Source organism: Oncorhynchus nerka, linkage group LG18, assembly GCF_034236695.1.
Source record: "Oncorhynchus nerka isolate Pitt River linkage group LG18, Oner_Uvic_2.0, whole genome shotgun sequence".
Lineage (NCBI taxonomy): Eukaryota > Metazoa > Chordata > Actinopteri > Salmoniformes > Salmonidae > Oncorhynchus > Oncorhynchus nerka.
Genome location: NC_088413.1, coordinates 31,572,597 through 31,598,404, shown reverse-complemented (window position 1 = coordinate 31,598,404; position 25,808 = coordinate 31,572,597). Strand labels below are relative to the sequence as shown.

At 42.6% G+C, this 25,808-nt stretch overlaps 2 protein-coding genes and 1 long non-coding RNA gene across 3 annotated transcripts; 2 read left to right on the top strand and 1 right to left on the bottom strand.

The window, feature by feature from the left end:
* The first annotated feature begins 4,497 nt into the window (after positions 1-4,497).
* LOC115146728 (zinc finger protein 311-like) lies at positions 4,498-14,661 on the top strand. The gene is made up of 3 exons (XM_065003980.1): positions 4,498-4,798; positions 7,345-7,475; positions 11,221-14,661. The coding sequence occupies exons 1-3, from the start codon at positions 4,516-4,518 to the stop codon at positions 12,418-12,420; spliced, it is 1,614 nt and encodes a 537-aa protein (XP_064860052.1). The 5' UTR covers positions 4,498-4,515; the 3' UTR covers positions 12,421-14,661.
* On the bottom strand, positions 13,683-18,664 carry LOC135561863 (uncharacterized). The gene is made up of 3 exons (XR_010459706.1): positions 14,641-18,664; positions 14,114-14,256; positions 13,683-14,003 (listed from the first exon to the last, which is right to left on the bottom strand). It is a non-coding gene; the product is annotated as an uncharacterized LOC135561863 (long non-coding RNA).
* LOC115145666 (zinc finger protein 768-like) lies at positions 18,645-23,806 on the top strand. Its single transcript, XM_029687191.2, has 3 exons — positions 18,645-18,771; positions 19,002-19,129; positions 21,558-23,806. Exons 1-3 carry the CDS (start codon positions 18,669-18,671, stop codon positions 22,494-22,496), a joined length of 1,170 nt encoding a protein of 389 aa, XP_029543051.2. The 5' UTR covers positions 18,645-18,668; the 3' UTR covers positions 22,497-23,806.
* Positions 23,807-25,808: the final 2,002 nt, after the last annotated feature.

Here is a 25,808-nt window from a genome sequence, read left to right as displayed (position 1 = left end):
GTTCCGGCTTACAAGAAAAACTAAAGCAGGAAGTACCAGCGACTCGCTCAATACGGAAGTGGTCAGATGATGCTAGGCTACAGGACTGGAAAATGTTCTGGGATTCATCCGATGGCATTGAGGAGTATACCACCTCAGTCACCGGCTTCATCAATAAGTGCATCGATGACCTTGTCTCCACAGTGACCGTACATACAGTGCATTTGGAAAGTATTCAGACCCCTTCTCTTTTTCCACATTTTGTTACGTTACAGCCTTATTCTAAAATTGATTAAAAATATATATTCTCATCAATCTACACCCAATTCCCCATAATGACTACGAGAAAACAGGTGTTTAGAAATGTTTGCTAATTTATTACAAATAAAAAAACATATACCTTATTTGCATAAGTATTCATTTCCCCCCAATATCCAGCAACTTCACACAGCCATTGAAGAGGAGTGGGACAACATTCCACAGGCCATAATCAACAGCCTGATCAACTCTATGCGAAGGAGATGTCACGCTGCATGAGGCAAACGGTGGTCACACAAGATACTGACTGATTCTCATCCACGCCTTTACATAAAATTTTAAAAATGTATCTGCGACCAGCATATCTGTATTCCCAGTCATGTATACAGTGCCGTAGGAAAGTATTCAGACCCCCTTTCCTTTTTCCACATTTTGTTACATTACAGAATTATTCTAAAATTGATTACATTTAAAAAATAAAGTCAAATCTACACACAATACCCCATAATGACAAAGTGAAAACAGGTTTTGTAGAATTTTTTGTAAATTAATAAAAAATAAAAACATACCTTATTTATATAAGTATTCAGACCCTTTGCTATGAGACTCGAAAGGGAGCTCAAGAGCATCCTGTTTCCATTGATCATGCTTGAGATGTTTCTACAACTTGATTGGAGTCCACCTGTGGTAAATTCAATTGATTGGACATGATTTGGAAAGACACACACCTGTCTATAAAAGGTCCCACAGTTGACAGTGCATGTCAGAGCAAAAACCAAGCCATGAGGTTCGAAGGAATTGTCCATAGAGCACCGAGACAGAATTGTGTCGGCACAGATCTGAGGAAGGGTACCAAAACATTTTTGCCGCATTGAATGTCCCAAGAACACAGTGGTCTCCATCATTCTTAAATGGAAGAAGTTTGGAACCACCAAGACTCTTCCTAGAGCTGGCCGCCGAGCCAAACTGAGCACTCGGGGGAGAAGGGCCTTGGTCTGGGAGGTGACCAAGAACCAGATGGTCACACTAATAGAGCTCTAGAGTTCCTCTGTGGAGATGGGAGAAACTTCTAGAAGGACAACCATCTCTGCAGCACTCCACTAATCAGGACTTTATGGTAGAGCGGCCAGACGGAAGCCACTCCTCTGTAAAAGGCACATGACAGTCCGCTTGGAGTTTGCCAACAGGCACCTAGAGGACTCTCTGGCTTGATGAAACTAAGATTGAACTCTTTGGCCTGAATGCCAAGCGTCACCTCTGGAGGAAATCTGGCACCATCTTTACGGTGAATCAGGTTGGTAGCAGCATCATGCTGTGGGGATGTTTTTCAGCTGCAGGGACTGGGAGACTAGTCAGGATCGAGGCAAAGATGAACAGAGCAAAGTACAGAGAGAGATCCTTGATGAAAACCTGCTCCAGAGTGCTCAGGACCTCAGACTCTGAATGTTCGCCTTCCAACAGAACAACCCTAAGCACAGCCAAGACAATGCAGGAGTTGCTTCGGGACAAGTCTCTAAATGTCCAGGTTGGATGAGCGATGCTGCTCATCCAACCTGACAAAGCTTGAGAGGATCTGCAGAGAAGAATGGGAGAAACTCCCCAAATACAGGTTTGCCAAGCTTGTGGCGTCATACCCAAGAGGAGTCAAGGCTGGAATCGCTGCCAAAGGTGCTTAAACAAAGTACTGAGTAAAGGGTTTTGAATACTTATGTAAATTTCTCATTGTGGGTTATTGTATATAGACTGAGGGGGGGGAATATATTTTTAATCATTTTTAGAATAAGGCTGTAATGTAACAGTTTATTTAATAAATATTTTCATAACTCTTATTTTTCTTAACTACATTGTTGGTTAATAAGGGCTTGTAAGTAAGCATTTCACGGTAAGGACCTTTTGTATTTGGCGCATGTGACAAATAGAGTTTGATGCGAGGCTGGCATCCTGAAGAGTAATTAAAGGGTCCACATTGGCAAATTCCTACAGCTGCCCCCAGAGAAGAGGTTCTCCCGCCAGCACCAGCTGAAGGTCCACATGGGAGAAAGCTAGGAGATACCTTAGGATACTAAGATACCTTAGGATACACCAGCAGAAAAAGCACACGGCCCATGCACACAGTGTACAAAACATTGGGAACACCTTCTCATTCCATGAGACTGACCAAGTGAAAGCTTATTGATGTCACTTGTTAAATCCACTTGAATCAGTGTAGATGACGGGGAGTAGACAGGTTAAATAAGGATTTTTAAGCCTTGAGGCTATAGAGCTCCAGTGGAAGTGTCATAATACCCATAAAACCTAGCAGTCAAACAGATGTTTTTCCACCATTTTTCCCATAGGGGATTTTTTGAAGGGCTATGTTTCGTGGAGGCTTACCCTGGCATGACATTTGATAACCATGTAAATCTCTCTCAGACAAGGTAACTTTTGTGGTAATAGGTAGCCTAGTGATTAGAGCGTTGGGCCGGTAACCGAAAGGTTGCTAGATCGAATCCCTGAGTTGACAAGGTAAAAATCTGTCGTTCTGCCCCTGAACAAGGCAGTTAACCCACTGTTCCTAGGCAGTCATTATAAATAAGAACTTGTTCTTAACTGACTTGCCTAGTTAAATAAAATAAAAACGTTTATCAATATATTTCGGCTCTATTTACTGATTCGAAAATGCTAATTAGCATCAAAGTAGACATGCAAAACTACAAATGCCTGCAAGCTCATGCACGTAATCTCTAGCTGACACCATTGCACCATTACAGGTATTGTGTCAATTTAAAACTTGCAAATGACAGTTCACAGAATTGTCAATTTAAAGAAATGTAGATCATTTATTAATTTCCACATTTAGCTAACATTAGATAGTTAATCCAAAGATTCTTACCTTTGCAAAATGCATCATACAAGGATGATTTCTGTATTATGAAAGTTACAACATTTTATAATTTGATTGCTGACAAGCAACATATTTTGGGACTATGTCAACAATGGACTAAATGAAACAAATACCAAAATATTGTTTTTGGGTGGAGTTTTCCTTTAAGGTTAAAGGGATACTTCGGGATTTTAGCTATGAGGCGCTTTATCTACTTCCCCAGCATCAGAGGAACTTTTGGATACCATTTCTATATCTCTGTTCAGTATGATGGAAGTTGGAGGTAGTTTCGCGAGCCAATGCAAATTAGGATTACCGCAACAACTGGAAGTCTATCGGTATCTATATCTGCTAGCATGATAGTAGATACCCATAGACTTCCAGTCGTTGCGCTAACATTAATCTTTAGTGAATATTTATCATACTTTAATAAGATCGCCCATTGACTATGGGTGCTTTGTATATGATTCAGCGGCAATTACATTGCTGTTGCGCTTTGATGCAAGCGAGGGCACGCAGTATGTGCAATGGTGCCTTTTAAAACTACATTGGTTGAGGCCTTACAAGTACATTCTTGATGAGTTAAGATAGCCTGTAGATACTATGCTAGCAGTATTGGAAGACTGCTGGGAATATGAACAATATCAAAAGAGGGAGCCCCAGAGATTGGGAAAAGGGTTGATGAAGAATGCGCGAGAATGCTCTGAAATCGGAGTAGTAGTTAATAATACTGTCTGGCAAGTTCGATGTATTAGTAGTCAACTAAAGTTGGGTAGATAGCTAACATATCAGTACCTACTGCTCTAATGCTATGCGGTTTGTAAGGATGTAGCTAATAAATTGTCAGCCAACATAGCGTGTAACGTAAGTTATTTTAAAAGTGATTACATTGCTCAACATTTTTTTAAACAATTTGTCATAATTAGTTAAAACAATTCATTTGTTTTCGCCTTCGTCAGACTTCGGCTGCAAATTTTCCGCCATTCTCTTCAAATCTGAAAAGGTGAAGCCACGCCCATTTTCGGAAGAACTGAATTATGGGTCATAAAGCACGGAAAGTGTGGTTAGTAAGCAGAGTATTCAGTTTAGGTTTAGTGAAGATAATAATTGGAGGGTGGTCTCACACTCCAGTACAGTAGGTGGCGGTGTATGCACCTTTCAGTTGGTTGCGATCCGAAAATACAAATGTAAATAAGTAGTAAACGGAAGTGAATAGTGATCAAGAACAATTTTCACGTTAGCGTTTTTGTTTTGTTATTTAGACATTTATTAACACTCTGGAACTCAATGCGATTCATTTGAACTGCAAAACATAATATACTTAACTCGGGTAGTCTTTAATTCGCGTTGAAGACAGGACTTGGTTGATAGATGTTATTTAGGTAACGCTAGCTAGCTGCTAACGTTAGTTAACAATGGCTAACGGTATGGTTTTTCACACTCAAATAGCCTCGATTATGGAGGTGCTAGCGAATGCAGCCGTGGCAGAGATCTGTAAAGTCGTAGACGACGACTATGCAGTGTTTCGTTTGGAAATAACTCAAAGCCAGAAAGAAAACAGGGGATTGCGGAGGAAGCTACAGCTACTGGAACTGAAGGTGTCACGGGAGCGCGCAGAGAGGACAATACGAGAGCGCGTCCTCGCCAGTCGTCCCAGTAGTGTCAAGATCCTCGACCGATACAGAGGAATGGCTAGAGGTACATTTTGTTGAACGCCCCGTTACCTTCTGGACATGTGTTCTGATATGTTACGCAGAATTGGGTCTTGGTCAGTTTTTGGATCTTGCAATATTTTATTTATGTTTAACTTCATTTGATCAAGTAGGTCAATAAAGAAAAATATATTTTTGCACAGAGACACGCTGGTCATTTTTCCTGAATACCCATACTTGTAAATAGTAGGGTGTTAAGGGTCAAAATTAAACCGTTTCTGGTGTTATACTTTGTATTCCATGTTATAGAGAAGCTAATCAAATCAAATGTTATTTGTCACATACACATAGTTAGCAGATGTTAATGCGAGTGTAGCGAAATGCTTCTTAGGAACACAACACTTTATTTCATGAGGATAGGACTTATTATTGTTAAAATATCTTATTTTCCAAGTGATTTTCCAAGGTCAAAGGTTGCGGACTGGTCAAGGTTAATCCCTAGTCCAGGGGTTTCAATTAAGCCCAAAACAACCAGGTGTGGGGAATTCCATACTAATTAGTGAAATTAATTAATCAATTATTTACAAGGGAGTAGCGAAAATACCGCAGACACTCTGCACTCCATGGAATGAGTTTGACACCTGTGCCCTAGTCAATAATGACACCAAATCACTTGTCTGGATTCTTAATTTCAACACATTTAGTGTACTATCTCAAGATCGAGGGTGTGCAACTCAATATTATGAAGGTGTTCTTAATGTTTTGTAAACACGGTGTATATTATATTTTTTAAGGGATGAATCAGCCTTAATATTGAGGATAGATTGTTGCTTTCATCAATGTAATTGTCTGCATAATTTCCAATCCCCCATATATTTTTGGGGTAAATATATATATGTACATACATATACATTCATATGCACACTTTTTTTTAGGATATACCTTTATTAGTTCCTGCAAACCCTACCACCTTTCCCCCAATTGGAGTAAACTAATAAACAATAGCACTTAGGCTTCTACCTTCAGTTTATACATATTATACACATCTCGCTCTCTCATCAAATATCAGTATATAGGTGCATTAATATGGTACATAGTGCCGCAAGGGTGACTTATATGGTCATAAGTGTACAGTAACAGTGCAAATATGATGAGCAGTAGCAGCATTGGTAACAGGTTATATACATAGAATATGTAGTGTACAGTGCTGTATGCATTAGTATTTAAGAATGTTTACACTATGGAGTAAGATTCCATGCACACCAGGGGTAATAAGAGTACATATAATTGGGATTACATAATCCTGAACAAAAATCAGGGTAACTATTTACCAATTAGTAAGAGTTAGTCTATATAGAACAGTTATGTTATATTCAGTAGCCTAACTGATTAGGCCTAGAGTGTCAAATAATATGCCCAAACCTGTGCCGTGCCACCTACACACACACACACACACACAGCCCACACAGACACAAACTTCCCCACCAACACACACACACACACAGCCTAACACAGACACACATTTCTCACGAAGTCTGAATTGTAACGCAGAAGGTTGGCCTACAAGTCTACACAGCTTACCTCTAAGGTAGTTACTCTAGTGATGGGAGGTTAAACTGCACCGTTTCCAGCAAATAATTAGCCTAGGCTGAGACAGTGAGCTTCCTGCTAGCCACCTGCACAGCAAGATGGATGGGACACATTTTAAATTTACAGGTATTTAGCTTTTATCGATTGTATGCCTGTAGCCACTGAATTCTGGTAGTTTACACTTGAATTAAAAAAATAAAATAAAAAACATCAATCACAAAATTCCCGGCTTGCACAATACAGACTCGGCAGAGCAGAGACCAACAGATGCATATCTGTATTCACAGTCATGTGAAATCCATAGATTAGGGCCTAATGAATTCATTTCAATTTACTGCTTTCCTTATATGAACTGTAATTCAGTCAAATCTTTGAAATTGTTGCATTTTGCGTTTTTATATTTCTGTTCAGTATAGACCTTTCACATAGCGTCCATTGTTTGTCTCGTCAAATAACATCCTATAAATAGTAGGCATTTTAGCAGGCAAAAATAGCTGATAATCACATATGGGATGTACTACCAAAATGAATGAATGGCGGAGAACAGAGCAATTGCGCATTAGATGAAGCATTGATAGTATGGATGAACCTAGTAAATTGGTATTTGTTGTTTAGGGCATTCATTTTGACTAAACAGTACATTCTTCTAAATAGTATGATTTAGTATAAAGTATGCAGTTTAAGTAATGACTAAACAGTACATTCTTCTAAATAGTATGATTTAGTATACAGTATGCAGTTTAAGTAAGAAGTAGGGAAGCCAGATTTGGGGATGGCCAGTATCAAATTCTAACCAGATTCTTGATTTACAGATTTTCCTATTGTCATACTAAATAAAAAGAATGTGATGCATGGAACATAATCAATAAATAGTATATCAAGAAGTTATGAGAAGTGTTCTCTTGCATCCTTGCCAATTGTAGACAGTGTCAATAGTCTACAATATAGTGTTGAACATTGACAGTACCTAAACCACCTCTTTTCCCCCAATCACTCTTTCAGGTGAAGGACATCTCACCGGAGGCCACAGGAGCTTTGTAAAGCCGGCGGGACACAATACATGGAGAGATGACCAACCCATAGCTATAGATGAGGAGAGTGGAACCTCAACCCAGCATGTTATTGTGATAGAGGTTAGTGTCATAGTGTAACATTTAGAAATTACAGTACATCAAATGTGACCTGTCTATTTCAGAAAGGGTCCACTCGGCTATTAAAATACAATTTTATTTATCACATGCGCTGAATACAACGGGTGTAGACTTTACCATGAAAATACTAACACAAAAGAGTACAATATGCTAGCATGGAGCTATATACAGAGAGTACCAGTATCAGATCAGTGTGCAGGTACAAGATATTTGAGGTGTAGTATGTACATGAAGGCGGGGTAAAGTGACACTGCATCAGGAGAGATAATAATAAGAGAACAGAGAAGCAGCGGTGTAAAATGTTGTCGTTAACTTGGTGTTTGTGTGTGTGTGTGTGTGAGTGTCAGTTTGAGTGTGTATTTACAGTCGGGTCTGAAATGATTGACACCCTTGATAAAGATGAGCAACAATGACTCTAAAAATAAAAAATTCAAATACTGAGCTGTATTGTCTGCAACATTGTTTGGGGGGGAAATTATATTATTTTATACTAATACAATTGCTCAGAGAATCCTGGTAGTGTAACGGCTAGCTTAGTTAGCGGTGGTGCGCGCTAAATAGCGTTTCAATCTGTGACGTCACTTGCTCTGAGACCTTGAAGTAGTAGTTCCCCTTGCTCTGCACGGGCCGCGGCTTTTGTGGAGCGATGGGTAACGATGCTTCGTGGGTGGCTGTTGTTGATGTGTGCAGAAGGTCCCGGGTCGAGCCCGGGTATGGGCGAGGGGACGGTTTAAAGTTATACTGTTACAGTAGCATCCACATAAATGTAGAAGTGTTTATAAACATATTATAATCTTATTTACAATGAATGTGACTCCATAATGACAATACATTATTCACCATTCATTTATATTGGGCACAAAATAATCTGAAACAACCAAAACAAACAGAAAATGCCTCCAGCAAGTATGTAGGGTCACAAGCTTGTTGTAGTAATTATTTGCTAAGAATATGGGACTAAATACTAAACTTGTGACTACTTTATTTCTATGAATCTTTAGGGGTGTTAATTTTAACCCCTACATTTTTAAGAAAAAAATATTGTTTAACAAGTAATCTCTTTCCCCAAGCAATTTTATTAGCATAAAATAACATAATTTCAGTTTTTTTTGTAGCATACAATATATAGCTCAGCATTTTAATTATTTATTTTATACAGTCATTATTGCTCCTTTTTATCAAGGTTTCCAATAATTTCGATCCCCACTGTATAGTCTCGTGAGTGTGCATAGAGTCAGTGCAAGATAGTCCGGTAACCAATTAATGAACTATTTCGCACTCTTCTGGCTATTTAGCAGTCTTGTGGCTATTTAGCAGTCTTGTGGCTTGGGGGTAGAAGCTACAGTATCGCTGAGCCTGTTGGTTCGAGAGCCGATGCTCTGGTACCATTTACAGACTATGGCTCGGGTGGCTGGAGTCTTTGGCAATATTTCGGGCCATCTTCTGACACAGCCTGATATAGAGGTTCTGGATGGAAGGGAGCACTGCCCAGGTGATGCACTGGGCTCTCCGCACCACCCTCTGTAGTGCTTTCCGGTCATGCCATATCTTTTAAGTCTCCTGAGGGGGAAGACGCGCTGTCGTGGACCATGTTGAGTCGTTAGTGATGTGGACGCCAAGGAATTTGAAGCTCTCAACCCGCTCCACTATGGCCCGTCGATGAGGGTGGGGGGGGCGTGCTCTACCCTCTTTCTCCTGTAGTTTATTATCAGTTCCTTGTTTTTGCTGACGTTGAGGGAGAGGTTGTTGTCCTAGCACCACACCTCTAAGTCTCTAACCTCCCTGTATGTTATTCTCATCGCCGTCAGTGATCAGGTCTACCACCGTCGTGTCGTCAGCAAACTTGATGATGGTGTCGAAGTCCTGAAAAGGGAGTACAGGAGGGGGCTAAGCACACACCCCTGAGGGGCCCCCATGTTGAGGGTCAGCGTGGCAGAGGTGTTGTTGCCTACCCTCACCACATTGGGCTGGCCAGTCAGGAAGGCCAGGATCCAGTTGCAGAGGAAGGTGTTCAGTTCCAGGTAGAGCTCGTCACTGATCCACCTGTACCTGAACATCCAAGCGGGTCGAGATCAGAATTCTAAATAATGTCACTGGTCTGGGTCGGATCTGAAATTGTCACGGGTCTCGGTATGTGTAATTTTAACTGACTTGTCCAGAATAATCTAAACGTGACTGCTGCGGTAGAGAGAGAGAGAGAGAGAGAAATGTATACATCTGCTCTTTGCTTTTCGCGAAGGTGGCGCATGTAACTTGTTGGTCAAACTTAAGTCATCAAAGCGGCAGTAGGTTACAGTCATAGTCTCTCTGTGTGGGGTAAGTTAGGAGTTATTTAATCAATAGAAGATGGAATTAAAATGCTGGAATTAAAAGTTGAAGGACAAGGATAGGCCACAACGACCAAGAGCCAACAGGTAGGCTGTAATTTATACTCTGGAGTTGGTTTTGTTTGTAACTGTAGAATGAGAGAGCGCATGCAGCCTAGCTAGCTAGCCTAACTAGCTTCTCCCGGTTTGATGCAGTCAAGACAGGTAGTCACTATGAAATCCTATTGGATGATAAATAACCTAGCTATGCCAGCTATTAGTTCGGAATGGGTATTTATATTAAAAAATAATTTATGCATATCAGGTCTGGATGGAAAAGCCCCAGGTCCAATTTGGAAAGGGTCCAACTTTTTAGACCCATGAAGGTCTCTAGTCCCAGGGACCCCAGCTTGGGGATTATTTTGGAGGGGACTATGTTATTGAACGCTGAGCTGTAGTCTATGAACCACATCTTCACATAGTTATTTCCCATCTTGTTCAGGTGGGAGACGTCAGTGTGAAGTGCAATTGAGATTCTGTCATCTGTGGATGGATCTGTTGGGGCGGTATGTGAATTGTAGTGGGTCCAGGTGTTCTGGGATGATGTTGTTTAAGTGTGTCATGGCCAGCCTTTTAAAACACTTCATAATTACAGATGTGAGTGCTACAGGGCGGTAGTTATTTAGGCAGGTAACCTTGGGAGTTATTGGGAAAAGAGACAATGGTGGTCTGTTTGAAACATGTTGGTATTACAGACTGAGAAGGAAAATGTCTGAAGACACTTGTAAACTGGTCTGCGCATGTTTTGAGAACACGCCCTGGTATTCCGTCTAGCCCGGAGGCCTTGCGACTGTTGACCTGTTTAAAAGTTTTACTCACATCAGCAACGAAGAGCGAGATCAATCAGTCATCTGGAACAACTGGGGCTTTCACACAAGACTCAGTGTTGTATTCCTTGACGCAAGCATGAAAGGTATTTAGCTCTTTTGGAAGTTCTGCACCACTGGGTGTCTCACAGCTGGGTTTCCCTTTGTAATCCATAATCATCTGCGACCCCTGCCACATACGACGAGATTGTCCTTTTGCATGTTTAATGTCTCATCCATGCTCATAGCGGGCTTTCTTGTATGTGTCCGTGTCCCATCCATGTAAGCAGTAGGGCAAGCCTTTATCCCAGCGCAGATATTGTATGTAATCAATGTTTTTTTGGTTTGGATATGTTTGTATGGCCACTGTGGAGACGACTCCTGAATGCTGTCAGATGAATCCTGGATCATATTCCACATGTACATATCCAATATCCCAATTTGCTTACATGTACATCCTAATTTATCAGCCATAGGGGAGCTTGTGAGACTTCTCTACGACATTGTTATCCGATTCAACTGATATAGCAATAATAACCTCCTTTCTTGTGTCAGTCTGCAGATGCAGAGGCCGCAGGTCCTGAAGGACCGTCTCTGGTCAAGAAGGAGAGGACTGAAGGAGAGGACCCACTGCACAGCGGAGACATCCAGACTGGAGCAGTGGCTACAGTGGCACCTCCTGTAGCCACGGAGGACCTCACGACTGCCGCCTCGCCCCAGCCCAGGACCGGATGCAGCATCACGGAGGTCAGTGGAGCGCCGAACGCCGTCCTCAAGTCAGAGACAGACACCGAGACTTTAACTGTAACACACAGGCTATTATACACAGAATCTGACCACAGATCAGACAGACTGGGGCTGGGGAAACAGGGCTGTCCTCCTGCTCCTGGCTCAGAGTATTTACCGGTATTTCACCAGAGCCAGAGGATGGTTCATTCCCGTGGTGATAGTGACGCGTTACACTCTGGTGGTGATGATCCGTCTTGTTCTTACGCTACAGAGATGGACCCAGGCAACATGCCCTTGGGTTTAGAGACACAGACTGATCTGTCTAGAGGGTACTGGAACGGGTACAATAGTAGTGTATACTCTGAAGGGTGCCTAGATAAGAAAGGGGAGGTTACAGTGGCAGATGAGGTGACTGTGAAAGTGGAGGACGACGCACCTCTGACATGGAATGTAGAAGGACACTCACAAGGCAGAGATTTCTTAGATTACAGAGGAATCTTAGAGGCAAATCAAATTGTCGCCACCAACTCCCATTTACACGCTTTCAGGGATCGCGACCCAGTGTCCACATCAATGGCACCTTCCGATTCACATGGCTGTGTCCTTTTCGATCAGGTATTGAACTCAGAGGACCAAAGGGCCAAGGCGTGGGGAGGGGGACCAACTTCAGTCAATAGTAAAGATAAACGGTTCCTCTGCATGTTCTGCAACAAAGGCTTCAGCTGCCCCCAGAAGGTGGAGATCCACCAGAGGGTCCACACAGGGGTGAAACCCTTCAGCTGCCCCCAGTGTGAGAAGAGGTTTTCCCAGTCTGGTGACCTGAAGAGACACCAGAGGGTCCACACGGGGGAGAAACCCTTCAGCTGCCCCCAGTGTGAGAAGAGGTTCTCTCTGGCTGGCAACCTGAAGATGCACCTGAAGGTTCACAAGGGAGAGAGACCGTTCGCCTGTACACACTGCGGGAAGAGGTTCTCAGAGAGGAGCTACCTCAGGCTACACCAGCAGAAAAAACATTCTACTCTATAACATAGAAAGTAACCATTCCACTCGATAGCTTCTGACATTTAGATCAAACCCTGCATAAATACAAAGATATTTGTTTTTAAAGATCCACAGATGCAATTGGAATAACGAGAGTAACAGATTTCAGTGTTTACTATTCCTGGGTAGAATATTGCATACAGATGTTGTGTGATGTATAAGGCATACACTGAGTGTACGAAACATTAGGAACAGCCTCAATTCATCTTTCCCATTGACCATCAATGGCACACATACACAATCCATGTCTCAAGGCTTAAAAATCCTTATTTGACCTGTCTCCTCCCCTTCATCAACACTGATTGATGTGTATTTAACAAGTAAGGAGTCATAGCTTTCACCTGGTCAGTCTGTCAAGGAAAGAATGAGTATTCCTAATGTTTTGTACATAGTATATAAGCTTAAAAAGACTGTTACATATTTGTACTCTGTGTTTGTACTCTGCTATATGATGTTCACAAATGCCTCTTTCATTACTGCCGTTCAACTACTTAATTTTTTCCCCCCCAGATACTTTTAATGACAAAATGAGTGGAGTGTATCAAGTTAGCTGAGACATTACATTTACGTAATTTAGCAGATGCTCTTATCCAGAGCGACTTAGAATTAGTTAATTCATCTTAAGATGGTTGGGTGAGAACCACATATCAAAGTCGTAGTAAATCAGAGCTCGACATTAAGGGGGAATTGCACCCGCAGATTTTGCCTCGCTTAAATCAGAGCTCGACATTAAGGGGGAATTGCACCCGCAGATTTTGCCTCGCTTTTTGGCTTGCTCCCCAAGAAATGCTGGCGGCCATGACAGAAGCCGAATGTAAGTTGGCTTGGGGGTGTATTTTTATGTGGGTGTTTCTTGGGTGTGTCCTTGCTACAACCACGACACATCAATCTGTCAGAACCTTGCCTGCAGGTCCCCTCCCTCTCAGTCACAACAAACAAACCAATCTCCTGCTTGTTGAGTTCCACAACTACAGGCAGATGGCAGGTGTATAGTGGGATGCCGACGGAAACTTTGAATAGGTCAGTAGCCTACCGTGTAAAAAAATAAATAACACGACAATAATGTGATTGCTAAACTTATGCAAATATTCTAAACTAAGTATCTTGATAACTTTCAAATGTAGTAATGGGTCCATGTTGAATAAACAACCCTTTACATAATACCGTAGAAGCAGTGTTCTGCTAATATAACAGTGTGAACCTTTGACCTTTTCATTGTCATTCCCAGCCAATACTGATACTCTGCCTATCTGCATTTTGTCTGGTGGTAATGGGGCTGCCTTGGCAAACATATCAGTGGTCATACCTTTCTGTGTGGTGTCCCGTATACAACAGGAGTTCCCTGATCCTTGTGCAGAATACAGAGGCTCTCTCCCTCCCCATATTGACTCATACCATTTAATTCAATAATAAAAAAAAGACGATACAAGTAAAAGTTGTCTAGTAACATTTTTATGCCGAGTGCCATGTTTCTCTCCATTCAGAGATGCCAGTATCAAGCCTGTCTGTAGGTCAGGACTCCAGCACATCATCTTGCAAGTCTCCAAGTGCTGGCTCCATAGATGCATCTGTGAACATATACACAGTCACTGTTCTATTACCAATGGCCATTAGGATAGGTGATATCTGACACACACAGGTACTACGTTGAAGTTTGAACAGGTCAGACTAAACATACCTAATTCTTGTCTACCCGTCAACAATCGTTGTTGAGCAGACGAGGTGAGGCTGGAGGTGTGGTCTTTGCCAGCGTAGATCAGCTCCTGGACCCTCATCAAAATACTGGTCGGTTACATGCAAACCACAGGAGTTTGGTGGCACCTTAATTGGAGAGGACGTGTTCATGGTAACAGCTGGAGCGGAATCAGTGGAATGGTATCAAATACATCCATGCGTTTGATGCAATTCCATTTGCGCCGTTCCAGCCATTATTTTGAGTCGTCCTCCACTCAGCAGCCTCCACTGACACAAACACACGCAGAGCACTGATTGCATTATCAATGGAGGTTATGATTAGCACGGTGGAACCAACCTGATCGCTGTGTTCACCTTTCTATTTCACTTCAGATATCATGGTATGTGAAGTGAGATAGAAAGGTAAACGCAGCGATCAGGCTGGTTCCACCATGCTAGGTTGTGATGGTGAATTGGGGGGGGGGGGTCTCAAAACTGTTGACCTTTTTGACCAGGTTAAATTTGACCAACCTGATTCAAGTGTCCTCCCTGTTCCGTTTTATAGGAATGCTCACAGCGAGGGAATGTCTGCGTGATGCTGAGGGTCCCCTTGCTGGTCTTCTCTGTGTTGGATGTTCGGCTGCAAACTGGACATTTCTCAAACAACTGCAGCAGGCGATCCTTATAAACAGTTGACTTCCTCATGTTATGAGGTGGTGTTGACCGGGAGGGCCTGTGACAGGGTGATACGATAGACAGCCAAGGGGTTAATTGCATTTTGTTATAAAGAAATGAGAACGCTTTTGATAATTCACTTCACAACCAAAATGATCTACTACTTGTATCTGCTTGGCTGGGTAATTACTAGTTTATCAAACCGGGTATTTTTGGTTTACAACTTTTTTATATATAACACACATTACCATTTGTTGATGAAGCCGTCTGTGTCACAAGGGTAGTTAACTTGGGTCAAGCTAATTCTAGGTCGTTGCCACAGTCAGAAACCCAGCCTATTTCTACAATTTATCTTATTAGAATTTAATTTTAAACCTAACCTTTACCACAAGGCTAAACTTTTGCCTAACCATAATCTTAAATTAAGAACAAACCATGAAAAGATTTAACATTTTAAATTAATTTTTAAGATGGGGTTCCAAACTCCGTTTTAGACAAGACTGACTTTATGAACAAAATGATCCTACTTACACTAGTCAATTTTGACACAATAATAAATGTTTCTGACTCATATCAATACCACATAGGCTGTTTTCAAAGGGATTAGTTGCTTTTTAGGGGCAGTTGCTCTTTAACGCTTGTTCTCATCTGGGAAAAGTAAAAGAAACCGTCAAAAATACTGGGACAAGTAGAATATAGATTTAAGATGTCCAAATGGACAACAACAAAAAAAGTATTTAACTCCTTTGTTATGGCAAGCCTAAATAAGTTCATGAGTACATAATAAAGTCACATAATAAATTGCATGGACTCACTCTGTGTACAATGATAGTGTTTAACATGACTACCTTATCGCTGTACCCCACAGATAGAATTATCATCAAGGTCCCTCAGTTGAGCAGTGAATTTCGAACACCGACTCAACCACAAAGACCAGGGATGTTTACCAATACCTCGCAATACAGAGTTTAATGGCTGTGATCGATGGAAAACTCGGGATGGATCAACACCATTGTAGTTACTCCACAATACTAACCTAATTGACAGAGTGAAAAGAAGGAAGCCTGTACAGAATAAAAATATTCCAAATCATGCATCTTGTTTGCAACAAGGCACTAAAGTAACCCTGCAACAAATGTGCTAAAGCAATTAACTTTTTGTCCTGAATACAAAGTGTTGTGTTTGAGGAAAATCAACACATTACTGAGTATCACTGTTATGGGTATGCTTGTAATCGTGAAGGACTGGGGAGTTTCGGAATAAAAATAAACGGAATGGAGCTAACCACAGGCACAATCCTAGAGTAAAACCTGGTTCAGTCTGCTTTCCACCAGCCCCTGGGAGAAGAATTCACATTTCAGCAGGACAATAACCTGAAACACAAGGCCAAATCTACACTGGGGTTGCTTACCAAGAAGACTGTGAATGTTTCTCAGTGGCTGAGTTACTGTAGTTTTGACTTAACAATAGGGCAAGACCTGAAAATGGTTGTCTTGCGGTGATCAACAATCAATTTGACGGAGCTTAAAGAAGTTTGAAAAGAATAATGGGCAAATGTTGCAAAATCCAGATGTGGAAAGCTCTTAGAGACTTACCCAGAAAGACTCAGCTGTAATCGCTGCCAAAGGTGCTTCTAACATGTATTGACTCGGGGGTGTGAATAGCTATGTAAATGAGATTTCATTTTCAATAAATTTGCAAAAATGTCTAAAAACATGTTTTTACTTTTCTCTTTCGCACTCATTATGGGGTATGATGTGCGAGACAATCTATTTAATCCGTTGTAACACAACAAAATGTGGAATAAGTCAAGAGGTATGAATACTTTCTGAAAGCACTGTATCTCTTGATCTGTTTGACATACACCCAGCAGTCATACGAGACAGAACTTACTCACCAAGAAGTCACCAAGCGCTCGCTCTCTCTCTCAAGACTGATTGGCGAGGTCGTGTGGAGAGCTCTGTCCTTTTTCTTTCACTTATTTCTTATTTATATTTTAACGGTGGAGGGCTAAAACATTGTGGATCAGTGCCAGGGGATTCATTTAACATATTCTTTGAAGAGGAAGGGTTTTAGATGGTTTCGAAAGAGGAGCATGTCCTCTTCTGTCCTAGGTTCAGGGGGAAGCTTATTCCACCAATAGGGTGCCAGGACAGAGAAGAGTTTTGACTGGGCTGAACGGGAGCTGACCCCCCCCATCGGGGTGGGGCCAGAGGAAGGGTTTTAGATGGTTTCGAAAGAGGAGCATGTCCTCTTCTGTCCTAGGTTCAGGGGGAAGCTTATTCCACCAATAGGGTGCCAGGACAGAGAAGAGTTTTGACTGGGCTGAACGGGAGCTGACCCCCCCCCATCAGAGGTGGTGGAGTTCTCGGGTCGGGGTGTAGGGTTTGAGCATAGCCTGAAGGTAGGGAGGGGCAATTTGCCTTGCTGCTCCGTAGGCAAGTACCATGGTATTTTAGTGGATGCGAGCTTCGACTGAAAGCCAGTGGAGTGTGCGGAGGAGCGGGGTGACATGGGAGAACTTGGGAAGTTGCGGCGTTCTAGATAAGTTGCACGGGTTTGATGGCACAGGAGGGGGGGCCCATCCAACAGAGATTTGCAGTCGTGTAAACAGGAGATGACCACAGCCTGGATTAGGACCTGCGCAGCTTCCTGTGTGAGGAAGGGTCGTACTTTACAGATGTTGTAGAGCATGAACCTGCAGGAGCGAGTCATTGCTTTGATATTCTTTGCACTCTGAGAGGGGGACACCGTGGATTTGTCAACCATGATGGAGAGGTATTGGAGCTGGCAGGCCTTCCCCTGGAGTATAAGCAGCTCCGTCTTGTCGAGGTTGAACTTGAGGGGGTGGGCCGACATCCGAGATAAGATGTCTGCCAGGCACGCAGAGAAACGTGTGTGTGGTTTTCATATGGTGTATTTAGAACTTGTTTCTGTTTAATAAACACAAAATGGGACTGTTCATTCCGACTTTCATTGAGACTCTCCTTAGTATACATCACCTCTGATCTCACCCTATTCTGCATAAACCTGACAGCGCTTTATAACCATTATACACTTACTAAATATACCCACACACTAACAAACACCTACTGTACATGTCAAAATATGTATGATGACTTTTGACTTAGCTGATCATAGGTGACTTGTTTTTACCCACAACATATTTATGTCCACCATGATGGGTTTAACAACAATGAATTCATTCTCTAACTACAGTATAGGACTCATAGTGGGGATGGGTAAAGACTCCATTTTGAAAATGTGTTAATTATCTGTGTGTATATACCTGAGGGAGTGTATGTCTGTGTAATGTGTATCACCTCTCTCTTCCAGGAGGAGGAGGGTCCAGAGGTGCTGCTGGTGAAGGAGGAGGGTCTGGGGAACCCTGAGGAGACCATGGTCATGGAGGACAACCAGACTACACCTCCTCCTGAACCCACAGAGGAACCAGCTGAGCAGCACAGGACCACACACAGTCTCACTGAGGTGAGCCCACTGTGAACTACTGTCTGAATGGTATTAGGTCAGGTCCCGTATCCACAAAGCCTCTCAGAGTAGGAGTGCTGATCTAGGATCAGTTTAAACCCTTTCGATAATAATGAGTAAGACTATAGACAGGTGGGGACCTGATCCTTGATAGGTACTCTTACTTTGAGGCTCTTAATTTTGTCTTAAGTGTGGGACCATGCCTTTGAATGACCAAACCATTAAGTGTTAAATAATCAAGTTATTAGCACATAGTATCAAATCAACTAACAAGTTTGCATAGTATTCATAGCAATCCCTCATTGCCCAATCAGAAGATGCTCCATAGCAGGATGCTCATATCAGATTTCTGGATCCAACATCCTCTCACTCTGTATCTCTTACAGTCAGTAGACATGGAGGATGGGAAGCCTGATCTGCTGCTAGTCAAAGAGGAGACAATAGAAGACGAACCAGAGAGCATTGACCTGCTGAGTGGACTAAAGATGGGGGAGCAAGGTAAGGGAGAAGTACATATAGCCTCCATACAGTAATAGATCTAGTGATCTAGGAATAGTGATGCACCTGGCTATTATTCTTGTCTTCATTCATAAAATGAAATCAATACAACTTATGTTTACATAGAAAAACACACATTATAATGTATGAACTTGACCAGGTAATTGACAGACAATTTATGTAGAGTTATTTTCCATGTTTTTAGTCTATTTTCTAACCTCTTCCTCTAGATGGTTGGCCAGAGGCTAACAGAGGGGACTGGGCAGTCATCTTGAATTCCCAGACCCAGACGGGTGCAGCCAAGGGCCCGGGGCATGACATCATTGAGCAGGGCAGAACCAGAGGTGACATAGTGGAGGTCAGTGGATGGGACAGCATCCTCAACTCTGGGCTGGGGAACAACACTGTTAACCAGAAACAGACAGTCGAACACAAAACACCAACTGAATTTAGTCTCCATGACAACAGACTGGCTGAGGTCAGAGTGAGGCATAGATTTGGCCTGCAGGGACAAGGAGGTGTTGGTACGCGGCGGGAGAGAACAGACACAGACTCAGCTAGTGATTCTCCATCCTGCTCTTATAGTTGTGATTGAGAGACTGATGGCGCCTCAGGTTAACCCCCTAACAGGTGCTGCCTTAAGTCTGCCTTCTATAGGATCTATTAACTGGAACATGGACCCTGCAACAATACAGACACTCCCTGGTTAGGCTGCCAACTATGCCAGGCCAGTTTTTCACACTCGTCCAACCTGAAGAGGCACCTGGAAGTCCACACAAGAGAAACCCTTAGGCTGCCCAAGTGTGAGGAATGGTTTTCCCATCAGCACGACCAGCTGAAAATGCACCTGAAGGTCCACACAAGAGAGAGGCCGTTCGCTTGTAGGTACTGCACGTTTTCAGAGGAGCCTCACAGTATATACAAAAGTATGTGGACACCTATTCAAATTCGTGGATTAGGCTATTTCAGCCACATCTGTTATGACAGGTGTATAAAATCGAGCACACAGCCATGCAACCTCCATAGACAAACATTGGCAGTAGAATGGCCTTACGTAAGAGCTCAGTGACTTTCAACATGGCACTGTCATAAGATGCCACCTTTCCAAAATGTAAATTCGTCAAATGTCTGCCCTGCTAGAGCTGCCCCAGTAAACTGTAAGCACTGTTATTGTGAAGTGTAAACGTCTAGGCTCAGCAGCGAAGTAGTAGTAGGCCACACAATTTCACAGAACGGGGCCACCGAGTACTGAAGCGCATAAAAATCATCTGTCCTCAGATGCAACACTCACTACCGAGTTCCAAACTGCCTCTGGAAGCAACGTCAGCACAAGAACTGTTCCACCGAGGGCTTATTGAAATGGGTTTCCATGGCTGAGCAGCCGCACACAAGTCTAAGATCACCATGCACAATGCCAAACGTCTGCTGGAGTCGTGTAAAGCTCGCCGCCATTGGACTCTGGAGCAGTGGAAACGCGTTCTCTGGAGTGATGAATCACACTTTACCATCTGGCAGTCCGATGGACAAATCTGGGTTTGGTGGATGCCAGGAGAAAGCTTCCTGCACCAATGCATAGTGGCAACAGTAAAGTTTGGTGGAGGAGGAATAATGGTCTGGAGCTGTTTTTCATGGTTCGGGCTAGACCCCTTAGTTCCAGTGAAGGGAAATCTTAACGCTACAGCATACAATGATAACATTCTAGACTTTGCGGTAACAGTTTGAGGCCCTTTCCTGTCCCAGCAGGACAGTGCCCCCATGCACAAAGCGAGGTCCATACAGAAATGGTTTGTCGATCGGTATGGAAGAACTTGACTGGCCTGCACAGAGCCATGACCTCAACCCCAGCGAACACCTTTGGGATGAATTGGAACGCCGACTGCGAGCCAGGCCTAATCGCCCAACATCAGTGCCTGATCTCACTAATGCTCTTGTGGTTGAATGGTAGCAAGTCCTTGCAGCAATGTTCCACATCTAGTGGAAAGCCTTCCCAGAAGAGTGGAGGCTGTTATAGCAACAAAGGTGGACCAACTCCATATTAGTGCCCTTGATTTCGGAATGAGATGTACCTCTGGATACACCAGCAAAAATGCACATGGCCCATGTATAGAGTATAGTGATATGTAAAGTAGGTGAATTGAGGAAAGAATGAGTATGATGAAGCAGAGTAGATGATGTAGTGATGGTTGTTGTGATGCTGTCTATAAAAATTCTACACTCTTGAAAAGTGACAACCCTGACCTATTGTTTGATGCTGGTGTTTTATAATGAGGAAATTATAGTGCCTTAATTTGTGTTTACTTGACATGAAGATGTATGTAATGTTGAACTTTTCCCAAAGTATTCTAAAATTAATTTGATCAAAGTGAGGGTACCAGATTTACAGAAAAAGTCAAGCGTTACCATAGTGAGAAAAGTTATTATTTTTGTCACGTATCGTTTTTTGTGCAATAATAGTACTGTACTTCACGTTATGTGAGTGTATGACCATTTTGTTGAAATTAAATACAAAATTGACTCTGTGCTGACTGACTTGGTTATTTTTGTATTATTACAGGGACTGAGTTTCTCTTATCAGTCGAACCAAAACGTTAAACTTAATTATTGAATAAATGCATATAGACAGTTTTTATAATAAACTCCCAATGGCTCCATACTGTTAGGTGCTTGTATCAGTGTCAGAGACGGATTTGACTGTGGTTAACGTTTGATCATGTTTCTGTGTGTACAGCAAAGAGTTTATTTAATAAACATTTTTTTATGCACTTCTGTACAATTTGTGTTCACAGTCTGCAGTCCATGAAGACCTGAGGATATCTGGTGTTGCTGGCAGGAGAGACTGGGCCTCTGAGGTGGCTGGTCACAAACCTTGGCTCCTGATCAGGACCCTGAATCAGGAGCCATCGCTCTTCCTTCCCGAGTCGGAACGGGGACCGAATCGCGAGGGGCTGAGACTCCACCAGTACACAGAACACAATCAGTGGACAGGTGGACTGAACAACAGTCCTGGTGGTCATCAGAGAGACAGAGGCTCCAGTCAGGGATCCAGTCTGCAGCCCAGACCCTTCTCTTCACAGTCTCAGTGCAGGGATAATGCAGGGCCTGGGGCTGATATAGATAAACCCTCCTGTTCCTATGATACAAACACCACAGTATCCATGATGAACAGAGCAGGTCACCCTGAGCTTCAGCCTTCACAGAGAGTGGTGGGAGACCCCCCTGGTGATAGTCTAGCAGCAAGTCTGTCTTCTCCTTCAGGGTCTCATCTAATGCCTGTTGACTGGGTTCATAGAAGTCCTGGTCCTGGGTCTAGCCTTCCTCAGCTACCTCATGGTTACCCCACCAATACAGACAGGGTCAGGATGGGCTTTCACCACAAGAGGTACCTAGCCTATAACACAGCACACAATCCAAACAACACCCAAACAATGGCTAGAGGTCAAGGAGGGAGCTCAAATATTAACCACCTGAGGGTGGTGGCTCCTGCTTCTACCTCCTCTGGTGTCATTGGATCACAACGTGGGAGGCCTAGCGATAGCACGGACGAAGAAAAGCCATACACCTGCCCCACATGTGGGAAACGCTTTGCTAAGGCGACCTATGTGAAGAAGCACCAGACCATTCACATCAAGGAGAAGCCCTTCAAGTGCAAATTATGTTACAAGAGCTTCTCATTCCTGAGTTACCTTATCAGACATAGGAGTGTCCACAACAGGGAGAAATCATAGCATTGTGTCTTGAGATGTACACAGGGGGTATCTGGAAATAATTATTTAGCTGAAATATTATATTTCACATGTGAAATGTCCTAGAGTTTTAGGGGATTACCAAGTCCCTCAGTTGAGCATCTGGGTAAACTCACATTCTCACATGATACAGACATGTTGTTTGGTGTGCTGGCATAGCCAAAACACTGCCATGTTACTGAAGTGTAACACTGTATTCTCCCTCTGAATTTGGTTTTGCTTATGTTCTATTCATAATAAATATGTCCCTCTTTTTTTTATAATACCCCCCCCCCCCCCCATACACACTCACACACACAATCAGGTTGTACCTGTTCCTTTATTTACTAAAAATCAAAATACACCCTCTTTTTATAACACCTTTATAACAAGCCAGGTCTGTTGAGATGAAGAGGTCCAAAAACAACCTCTACTGTGTCCCTTTCCCCTATAGCCCTCCCATGGCACTGGGTAGTAGGTTGGACTTCTCCATAATCAGATATTTGTCATCCTCCCCTCTATCAACTTTCATCTCCCATGTCTTTTATGTGTATTATTGTTATGCATCTTCCATGGTTGTAGCAAACATTGCCGCTCAATAATTGACTTCCTCAGCCACACAAGTCATTGCCTGACGAATCAAACTGAATTGTTCCGATGCTCTATCGTTCGCAACATGCTTCAGTCTGAGACTGCCATCATTGAAGTCGTCGTGGTGACGTCAAAATGAGGGGTGTTTTACAAAAAAGTCATCAGCGATTGGATCATTTCTAACCAGTCAGTGTCAAAGACAATGATGAATTTTCAAAAAGCAGCTTTACCCAATGTGTGTTCTGGCTTTGGCCCAACCCATCAGTTTCTGGGGCCAATCGGAACAGTTAGAATGTGTTTGCGTTTTAGGAGTTGTCAGGGAGGTACTCCGATCCAGACTCATTGCGGAGCGTTTGGCATAGCGTTTGGGTAGCCAGGCAAAACAAGTCACACTCAAAGTTAGCTGTATTTATACTGACGTACGTCACCATGTCAATAGCCTGAAGGCTTCAGGTCTTGTGATGACTGGGGTAAAATATTAAACATGAACGAATGTGCACCTGTACTTGAGATTGCAGAGTGACTGGATGGCTCTTCAAACTGTTTAGGATGGTAATTAACCACATGCCCCTCATTAACCCTTTTGTTAACTTGTCATTTGAAATGGGTTTGCGTAAACTGTTTTCAGAGACAGGAATCCTAGGCTCGAAGAAGGACAGTTGAATAGTTACCTTGCTGAGGTGATGTAGATGGAATAAAGTAATACAATTTTTGTTCTACTATGTTCTTGCTAACACACTGTTCTTTCTAAAAAATTCTGCTCTGAGCTTGAAAGATACTGTGGTTATCATGAGGAGGATTTTTTACATTTATTATTAGGATCCCCATTAGCCAACACCAATGGCGAAAGCTAGTCTTACCGGGGTCCAACATAACGAAAAAAACATTACAGACAAAATATATATATATATATTTTTGTGTGTGCATGTGTGCGCGCGCGTGCGTGTGTGAGAGAATCAGTTACACACGTCAATACATCCACACAACAGGTAGGTGACATGGGGGGGAGGCGTTGTGTCGTGAGGTGTTGATTTATTTGTTTTTTGTTAACCAGGTTTGCTGTTCACTTGCGCTGTATGAAATTGAATGGAGTTCCATGCAATCCCGGCTCTGTATAATACTGTACGTTGCCTTGAATTTGTTCTGGACCTGGGGACTGTGAAAAGAACCATGGTGGTATGTCTGGTGTGGTAAGTGTGCGTGTGTCAGTGCTGTGTGTAAGTTCACCATGCAAACAATGTGGAATTTTGTTACACATTCATGTTTGTTATAAAAACTAGAAGTGATGCAGTCATTTCTCAACTCTTAGACAAGAGAGACTAGCATACAGAGTATTGATATTAGCCCTCCGATTACAATGAAGAGCAAAAAGTGCCACTCTGTTCATGGCCAGCCGCAGCTTAACTAGGTCCTTCTTTGCAGCACTTGACCACATAACGGGACAATAATCAAGATATGATCAAACTAGAGCCTGCAGGACTTGACCATACTTTTATTTTATTTAACCTTTATCTAACTGGGCAAGTCAGTTAAGAACAAATTCTTATTTACAATGACGGCCTACCAAAAGGCCCCCTGCTGGGATTAAAAATAAATTCAATCAAATTATAGGACAAAACACATCACGGCAAGAGAGACAACACAACACCACCTAAGGCGACAACAAAGCATGGCAGCAAGACAACATGGTAGCAACATAACATGGCAGCAGCACAACACGGTAGCAGCAAAAAACATGGTAGAAACATTATTGGGCACAGACAACAGCACAAAGGGCAAGAAGGTAGAGACAACGTTACATCACGCAAAGCAGCCACAACTGTCAGTAAGAGTGTCCAGGATTGAGTCTTTGAATGAACAATAATCAAGATAAGATAAAACTACAGCCTGCAGGACTTGTTTTGTGGAGTGTGGTGTCAAAAAAGCAAAGCATCTCTTTATCACAGACAGACCACTCTCCATCTTTACAACCATTGAATCTCTATTTTTGGACCATGACAGTTTACAATCTAAGGTAACACCAAATATACTGAACAACAATATAAACGCTACATGCAACAATAAAACATATTTTACTGAGTTACAGTTCATGTAAGGATATCAGTCCAAAAAAATAGTATAAAAGTGGATTTAACATGACTGGGAATACAGATATGCATCTGTTGGTCACAGATACCTTTTTTTTTAAAGTAAGGGAGTGGATCAGAAAACCAGTCAGTATCTGGTGTGACTACCATTTTCCTCATACAGCACAACATCGCCTTCGCATAGAGTTGATCAGGCCTGTGGAATGTTGTCCCATTCCTCGTCAATAGTTGTGCGAAATTGCTGGATATTGGCAGGAACTGGAACACGCTGTCGGTACACGTCGATCCAGAGCATCCCAAAAATGCTTAATGGGTGACATATCTAGTGAGTATGCAGGCCATGGAAGAACTGGGACATTTTCAGCGTCCAGGAATTGTGTACAGATCCTTGCGACACGGGGCTGTGCATTATCATGCTGAAACATGAGGTGATGGCGGCGGATGAATGGCCCGACAATGGGCCTCAGGATCTCGTTACAGATCCTTGTGCATTTAAATTGCCATCGATAAAATGCAATTGTGTTTGTTGTCCGTAGCTTATGCCTGCCCATACCATAACTCCACCGCCACCACGGGGCACTCAGTTCACAACATTGACATCAGCAGACCGCTCGACCACACAATGCCATACACACTT